Raw genomic sequence first — 8,848 nt, forward strand, 5'->3', positions numbered from 1 at the left:
TTGTAACGTTCCCAGAATCCACAGCTTGGACCTTCGAAACTAATTGTACAGAACATGGGTTTTCATTTTGTATAAGCACAGATTAGTGCCTAAAAGTTAACTTTTCTCGGACTAGTTGTTAAAAAGTTTTATTCTGCAGCGACAGGTTATGACGTCTTCATACCCCTCAAGGGGGTCGGACTTGAAATTAAATCTGAATTATTCCTTTTAAAATGAAGACATGGAAGAATAAAATAAAAAGTGGACACTGGAATAAGATAGATGGAGCAAATGTGTTGAATTTCTCTTCCTCTACATAACAAGCCCACACATGGCTGCAGCGTAGGTTTGAAGGGTCTCGCTCCTCGCAACGAGACTGTTGTCAGAGCATCTGCATTTAGGCTTTGGATTGGAAAGGTTGCAGCCTCCATCTGTGTTCCACCCTGGGTTCTGAGAGGGCAGACACAAAGGAGGGATTGAAGGGCTCAGATACAAACAGCGACTGAGACAAACAACAAGATGGTTGATACAATGTTGTGGACTGGATGGTGGTGGGAGACAGAAAGCCTTCTGTCAGAGTAAGGAAGAGGGCAAGGCTATTAGGGCCAGGCAACTACAACATTAGCAGTGCAGTTTGGGGAGAAGTGAGCAGCAGCCAAAGCAATGGACGAAATGTAAAGCAAGAGAGCAAGAGCAGAAAAAACTGTCTAAATGAATCTTTCTTCTCAGTTAGTTGTATGCAGAGGGATAGTTTGAATTTTAGGTCATAGAAGATGTGCAACATCTGTAACAATGGTGGTTAAATCTCAAGCGTCTGGACATTTTATAGTTTTTTCTCTGTATAAAGCATGGGTTCCTGCTGCAGCCGTTTGCCCACACGGGATTCTGATCACGAGCTGGTCACCAACAAACTTCACTCGGGTTGGTCAGAAACTCCTAAGACGGTCACTACTTTTAGTGACCATGAGTTCTCCACCTGGGATCTCACATGTGACAAGAGGTAAGGAAGAGTTCTTTACACAACAGGGCTACACACCAAGCTCCATGGAAATGTGTACTGTTATGATCCCCTATTGGCACTCTTTATTATGCTACTTGTTGTCTGCTGTGTGCCTGAGGGACATGAAATATAATGTAGCTCATTACCTCGCTTGTTTCCTTGTGAAACACTGTTCCCAGTGGTACAGTACCTTGTATTATTTTCACATAATGAAACAAGTTCTGTATTGGGTAGTTTGCCAAGTCTATAAAATTGTAGTATGATGTAAAACACATAAAAGTAGACACATATGCCATGGAAGTGGCACATAACTGAAGATATACACCCAGATACAGTAACATCACTATGACCCACTTGTATCTGCAATGATGAGTATTTTTTTATATTGTAAGCAGACATATTGTAAGCAGACATGTGTTCAGCACCTACCTTTTTTTCTCTGCTGGTCAGTCGATATAGAAGGTAAATTACCTCTATCCCCCCCCCCGTCCCTCTTTTAATTGTACAAATGTACAATGTCCTTTACAGTGCATACATTTCTAAGTATAAAGTAAGAATACGGTAAAGAAAGACAGTCACATGGCAGACTAATAAATATACAGATATATCACACTGATAACTATTATTGCACAATGAATATATTGCACAAATGATTATGAAAATATTACACAAGCGGGGAGCTTTTGGGGATAGGGGGTAACTGTATAGGGATCAGTGCATGTGTGAGTTTAGAGTAGTTGTGGCCTTTGGAAAGGAACTGTTCTTAAGCCTGCGGTTTTTGATTTAATGCACCTGTTGCGCCTCCTAGAGGGCAACAGGTCAAACAGTCCAAAGCCAGGATGTGAGCTGTTCCTGGTGATCTTGTGTGCTCTGCTGAGAGAATGGAAGATGAAGATGTCTGTCAGGGAGTGGAGAGGGCACCCAACGATCCAAGAAAGTCTTTAATGTGCCAAAGAACCAGTCTCTTGAAGCTCTTTGTGATTACCAGTGTGAGGGCCACAGGGTGGTAATCATTCAGGCTGATGATGGGTGATTTCTTTGGCACCGGAATGATTGTGGCAGACTTCAGACAGAGGGGGATGACTGCTTGTGGCAGGGAGAGGTTGCAGATCCTGGTGAAGATGAGGGTAAGGCGATCTGCACACGCTGAGGACCTTACCAGGTACTCTGTCTGTGTCCAGCAGCCTTTCTGGGGTCCACTTACAGGAGCACCCGCCTTACGTTGTTGTTGTCTACAGTGAGTAGGGTGATGGTGGAACCAGGAGGGGGAGGGGCTGGAGCAGATGAATGCTGCAGTGGTGTCTCAAAGCAAGCAAACAAACAGTTGTGCTCCTCTGCTAGTGACACACTCAAGTCTTCTGTCATCACATCACAGCCTCAGCCACACCTCCCATGTATTGTTGCTGGTCAAGTGAGACTCTGCTCTCCTTTTATAGTCCGTCTTGACTTTTTTAATTCCTCTTAAGAGGTTGGCTTGAGCAGCACTATACAGGGTGTGGTTGGCTGTCCTGGAGACAGTGCTGAAGAGAACGCGGACCTGACAGATCATCCAGGTTTTCTGGTTAGGGAAATCTGGGTGTTTTTGTCATATTTCCGGTACAGAACATGATGTAGTCCAGTACCGTCCCTGTGAATGTTTCCAGTTCCTGATGCTCAAATAGCTCCCAATTAGTATACTTGAAACAGTTCTATAATTTTGAGAGTGTACCTTTAAGCCAAGTAGTGACAGTCTTTATTGTGGGCTTGGTTCTCAGGCTAAGGGGGGTGTATGCCGGGGTAAGCAGGAGGGAGAGATGACTGGTTGAAGTGGGAGAGGGTATGGCTCTGTGAGCATGCTTAATATTGGTGTAAACCTGGGCTAGAGTTTTCTTCCCTCTAGTAGAACACCTAACATGTTGGTGGTATTTCAGGGGAACAGCTTTTTGATTGGCCAGTCCCGAAAGGTTTCAAAATTAATACCTCATCCCAGTAGCCAATGTCCACAAGATCCTGGCGGGTGTAACAGATGTCCGTTGACTTTCAAAAAACACTACTACCCATCAAAAGTTAATATTTCAGTCATCACAGCAAAGGGTGGCTACTTTAACACTAGAACTCCCAGGGCCGTCAATTTGACGGTTTTGAAAGTTTGACATGCCATAACTAGTTTATTAAAACTCTTATCTTCCTGGCATCCTGACTTTTTCTAAACCTGTGTCTTTTGTATTCCTATGTCGCTATTTAAAAAAAAAAAAAAAAGTAAATAAAAGATCTAGGTATTTCTACCTCTAACTACCACAGCCGTTATTTTGATGGCCCTGTTATTTACATTGATATTTTTTTCCCGCGGCTGAGTATACGCGCAAGCGTTGCCTAGCAACCGCCACTCTAGAACGCAGTCTGAGAAGGAGATTGTTGGCATCCTACAAATGGCTTCCAGAAGGATATTTTCTGCTCAAGAGGCATTGGAATTGTTTCAAAAATTACATGATTGTGATTCTGGGTCAAGAGAGATTCTGATGGCTCTTGGTCAGCATTCAGTTCCAGCGACAGCGGGTCAGAGGGTGAGCCTCCCCCGGCTAAAAAACACGAGTCGTCCCATTAGCAGGAGGTTGTGGCGTATTATTTCAAGGTAGTAAAAGACTAGCCCGTGTAACGATTTTATCATTTTAGGCTATAGCTTACAGATTCGCAAACTAATAATCTATAAACTATAGCAACAGTGCCACAATCAGCGCAGGTTCAGAGACAGGGAGACGAGCCGGTGCCCAGTGCCCAGCTATAAACCCAGCAAACCAGCTCACTGGCAGGAGAGAAACTAAAAAACAAGATACTGATAATGGAAAAAGAAATAAACAATAAGTTAGGTCATAGATATAATAGCCCAGTAACAACAATCTATTCTGCGCTTTACAGCGTTTTCATCGCAAGACGATAGGAGATAGGAAAGGATGGCACTGTGTGGACAGTAGTAGGGGAGGAAGAAAGTAGAGGGAGGCGTCAGAACCAGAACGTGTTGACAGAGCGCCAGATCCAAGATGCCCAGACCGCGTTCCTCTGCTTGGAGGACGCTAAAATGCTCATCCATGTTCAGGGCTGCAGGGTGGCTGAGGCCCGCAGAGTTTTAGGAGATGATTCCTCCTCGGACATGAGTGTGGAGGAGCTGAAGGCATTTTTACCACTAGTTTATGTCTGCGGAGTGAAAGGGGGGCGTAACATGGAGCTGTCCAGCTTTTGGTCAAATTAGTAAAAGATTTTTTAAAAATGTACCCACTACTCTGTATTATTTTTCAGTACTATTTATAAATAATAATAAAACATAATAGGTTTTGATCAAATACTATTATTATTTCTTGTCAAAACCATAATTTTATAGCGTGCAATAAAATCAGTAGCATTCTGACCTCTTGTAGTGCGATGACGTCATCACCACCCTGGTATCCAGAATGCTCGCTGTCAAATTGACGGGCTTGGGAGTTCTAGTAGAGTTAGAATTCGAGTGTTAAGGATTCTAAAATATAACATAGTATAACAGTTATTTTCTAATTTTTTGTTTGCTACATAATAGCAAACAAAAAATTGTTGCATATGTGTTCATTCACTGTTTTGAGGCCTTCAGTGAGAATCTGTGTACAATAAAAATAAACATAAAGAAAACCATTAAATGAGGTAGGAGTTCTAAAACGTTTTGACTGGTAGTGTAGCTTGGATGAAATGTTTCTGGTTTTAATAATTGACATGGTAGTAGTATGATTACCAGGATAGTATCATAGTATTAGTATAGTTAGTTGAAAATAATGATAAAATCAGATCAGACAATCCAAGAACATTTTCACCAAATAGTGCGTACTCTGACCCCTTGAAATATGGCACCTCTGGTGCATGGCTACCATTTACCGGCTTCCAGAGTCTCCTCTGTATAAACTAGTACACAGTGGATAAGGTAATAAAGCGTCTGAGCCACATCCTTTCTCCAACTGAGCAACATGTTCCCAGCTTTTACTCGGGCTTATATATGGATATGAAACATTTAATAGTTCAATTATTGCAATGCTTTTGATGTGTAATATTTATTTTTCTTGACGCTCTTTGTAGAGTCATATGCTGATTTCTGCCAACCAGTGGAGTGCATATGTGGAAATTTTGAAAGTAAACATAAACATGCAGTGGGTCTATCATCTGGCACGTTGGAATGCTCCTTTTTGATTCTGTCAGATAGGTGTCTTTAGGCCCAAAAGCTGTTCATCAGCCAAAGCTGCAGCTGCTGATAACTTCTGAACCATTCCTGTATTCTGTTTAAAGGGAACCGTTAAGAGCCTAAAACCTGGGAACAAACGGATGTGAGACTGTAGCACTTAAATTGTTTGCCTTCAGTTCATTATGTTTTTAGTTTTTCCTGCACAAATAAACTGAACTTTGAGCTTTGTAGCCACAAATGCTCCCATTCATACTTCTTCCAAATGGTGAAAGTCCATGTATTGAACTCACTCACCGGCAGTCAAGACTTGCCCCTTAGGAAAAAAAGTCAAATTTAACGAAATGGTAGCTCAGTTTGTGTAAGAAATACGCTACCCTTGAGAACTCTGAAAACACCACGCAATCAAATCCCCTGATGTAAATGTGAAATCATATGAATATAGAAATGTTTGAATAAATATATAAACCAGCCACACTACCACACCACTGAAACCACAGACAAGGAAACGCTTATGTTCTGCAGTAAAACCATGAGTGCTTTGTGTAATTTGCCTTGCACCGTTTGTGGGTGTTGTTCTTGGGAGACATCTAGTGATGTCAGATTACATATCTGTTATTTGTGGAGGGCTATTGCTTGTGTATCAGGAGAGGGAGTCCATTATTCATACAGAGAGTTTATCCACCTAATGCTCCTTAATGTGGCTCTTCTCTGTCACTATAAAAAGAGGAATAGCAATGACTTGGTTTTCTGTTGCATGCTTTGCTTCAATCTATTTTACTTTTTGTGAGGGTTCTTACTACCTCATTGTAATGATATTAGAAATGCTATGACAAATAATATGTGGTACTCACCACAATGTGTCCTAGTTTAGATGTCAGATTTGTCTGTCTGGCCTCTCCAGTGGCAGATAAAAGTTGCCATTGTAGTCGAGCAAAATGCTCAAGGCAGATCAAGAACAATAGAGAACAAGGAGATAAAAAAGAGAAATCCACAGTTTTAAAAAAATATGTGCATTTCAAGTGGTATGGGCTGAGTGTGACAGGTAAAATTACGAAATTTTTAATGGCCCCGTGTGACCCATCCCCGTGAAAAATTTCTGGGGGCCCCACAGTGGGCAGCGTACCTGCATGTGTGTGTTTTTGTCTGACAAACTGCCTCTTGGTTGATCAGATTTATAGTTTAGAAAAGGTCAATGAGGAAAATGTTGTTTGCTTCTGTCCTCCCCTCTTAGGTATTGTAAAGGTAAACCACATACAAGGAAAAAAAAAAAAAACTAAATGTTCTCCCCCCAGATCTGTTCTACCCCAGAGTTTAGTCCATTTGGGTCATATCAAAATAGTCTTCCAATCTTCGATTATGTCAAAAAGTACAATGTGACAAACAATATTTTCAGCACACATTTTCAGTTCTTTCACACCAAACCTTTGGAGCTCTTTTTAGAGTGCCAGAGTCTGATTTCTGGAGTGGATCACGCCTGTGTTAACCCAACCCGGACCCTTAAATGGAACAGAGAACCGTACCCTGGCATGGTTACAACTGTCGGTCTTGCTACAGTTTATCTGGACCCTGGAACAATTTGCTTGCAGTGTGAATGCATGCTGATCCCAGCATATTATACGACGTGACGTAACAACAGGGCATAGAAGAAGAAGAAGAAAAACATAGTAAGCACGAATCTCAAGACGAAAGAGATTACAAATGTCTCATGGGGCTACATGGAGTAGTGAAGAGGTGCCAGTGCACATCTACATTTGACCACCAAAGAAGCAACAGAAACCCTGATGAGATGGACCTTCTTCTTCATGATTTTTTCTTCTCAATCAGCACACCACTGGAGCAAAACTGCCCCTTTAGCATTCTGTTGCAACTGCATGACATTATTTGGTATTTTACCTTTCTGGCTCTTTGATGGCTTCAGAGAGTTTGGGGGCATTTGTTCAATGGTTGGAGGGCTGGGTAAAAAGCTAGGATGTTATCATGGAATTAAAAGCACACTTTTATCCTCTTTTATCAGTTCTCCAGTAAGCTGACACTGTTTTGACTGTTTTGTCTTGTGGATTTTTGTTCATGTTGTTTATGTTAACTTTTTGTTGTTGTCGTTTTTCTTCTGTCTTGGCTGTTTAACTCTAAAACATTTTTATACTATAAATGTTAAAAGAGATGATAAACAGTAGTTAAAACTAGATAAGGAATTGATATATTTGCCGATGTTGCTGTTTGTGGTATTATTCATGTGTTTAATTGATTTGCTCCTGAAGCTTGTATAATCAACCAATGGTTGGGGGTCATAAGTCTTGGCCACTGTTATCCTCTGGGTTAGAGGATGAACGGTTTGGGAACCACTGCGGTAAGCCACCATTGGGGTGTGGTGAAATGGGAAATTCTTGTCACGGGTGTGAAGCCGACAAATCTGCAGCAACTGTGTGATTCTATCAGTCAATATGCACGAAAATTTGTTTTTAAGAAAGGTTTCTGACATCTTTCTGGTTATAAATCATGTAGAATGAGTTCTGGCAGCAGAAGAGGGTGCAACAATGGTATTAGCAAGGTGTACCTAATAATGTGGTTGGTGTATATATTAAGGGTATTTATTCACAGTACTTGTAAATGATTGTTATTCAGCCTTTTAGCTTACCAGGGCATTAAAATGCTTTTCACCTTGAGTTATCTTAGGGTTGGTCCTACAATTACAGCTATTATGGCTAAATTGCTCAGGCACAATTACTTTAGTTGTGTGAGCCAGGTGTTGGCAAAGAAATGTGTAGTTTAAATTTTGTTAGGGACAAATGTTTTTTTCTTTTGCTTCAAGGTATAATCAAGTAAAGAAAGGACCAAAACCATGTAGGAGGCATTGTAATGATCCATCGGTCTGACTCCCTGTTTTACTGCTCGGCTACAGCCACGATGCAATCAAGTAAGATTCTGCTCACCTACACCGCCTCATTTACTCCATAGCCTGCCCCTGTTCCATCACCTACAGTGCATTTGCAAAAGTATTCACCACCTTGACTTTTTACCTGTTTTGTTACATTTCTGTAACCTGTAATTTAAATGTTTTTAATTGTATTTTATGTGATGGATCTGCACAAAAAGTCTGTCGGTGAAGTATTGTTCTTTCATTTTCCATTTTAAAATGGAAAGCATATGATACCACTACAAGCCTACCAAGAGAGGGTCGCCGACCAGAACTCACAGACCAGGCAGGGAGGGCGTTATTCAGAGAGCCAGCACAGAACCCAGAGGTAACCCTGAAGGAGTTGCAGAGCTCCACAGCAGAGACTGAGGTATCTGTCCATTGGACCACAATAAGCTGTACACTCCACAGAGCTGGGTTTAATGGAATTTTGAGTTTGCCACAAGGCATGTGGGTAACTCCACAACTGTGTGGAGGAAGGTGGTGTGGTCAGATGAGACTAAAATTGAACTTTTCTACCACCAAGGAAAACACTATGTCTGGCACACACCCTACACATCCCATCACCCCAGAACACCATTACCACAGTGAAACAAGGTGGTGGCAGCATCATGCTGTGGAGATGTTTTTCAGCAGCAGGGACTGGGAAACCGGTCCGAATCGAGGGAAAAATGGATGGTGCTAAATACAGGGGAATTCTTGAGCAAAACCCGTCAGTCTGCTGGTGATTTGAGACTGGGATGACGGTCCACCTTCCAGCAGGACAATGACCCGAAGC

The 8,848-nt window shown here is 41.7% G+C and overlaps 1 protein-coding gene across 7 annotated transcripts in view; it reads left to right on the forward strand.

Moving 5' to 3' along the window:
- LOC124880690 (pleckstrin homology domain-containing family A member 7-like) overlaps positions 1-8,848 on the forward strand; it is a 167,285-nt gene that overhangs the window by 25,407 nt on the left and 133,030 nt on the right. The window contains exon 1 of one of the 7 annotated variants that reach the window (XM_047385998.1): positions 813-979. The exons of the other annotated variants lie outside the window; for them this stretch is intronic. Coding sequence (XP_047241954.1) covers positions 828-979 — 152 coding nt within the window. The 5' untranslated portion in view covers positions 813-827. Of the gene's footprint in view, positions 1-812; positions 980-8,848 lie in introns of those variants that run through there. 7 annotated transcript variants of the gene reach the window in all.

The sequence above is a fragment of the Girardinichthys multiradiatus genome, chromosome 2 (assembly GCF_021462225.1).
Source record: "Girardinichthys multiradiatus isolate DD_20200921_A chromosome 2, DD_fGirMul_XY1, whole genome shotgun sequence".
Taxonomy (NCBI): domain Eukaryota; kingdom Metazoa; phylum Chordata; class Actinopteri; order Cyprinodontiformes; family Goodeidae; genus Girardinichthys; species Girardinichthys multiradiatus.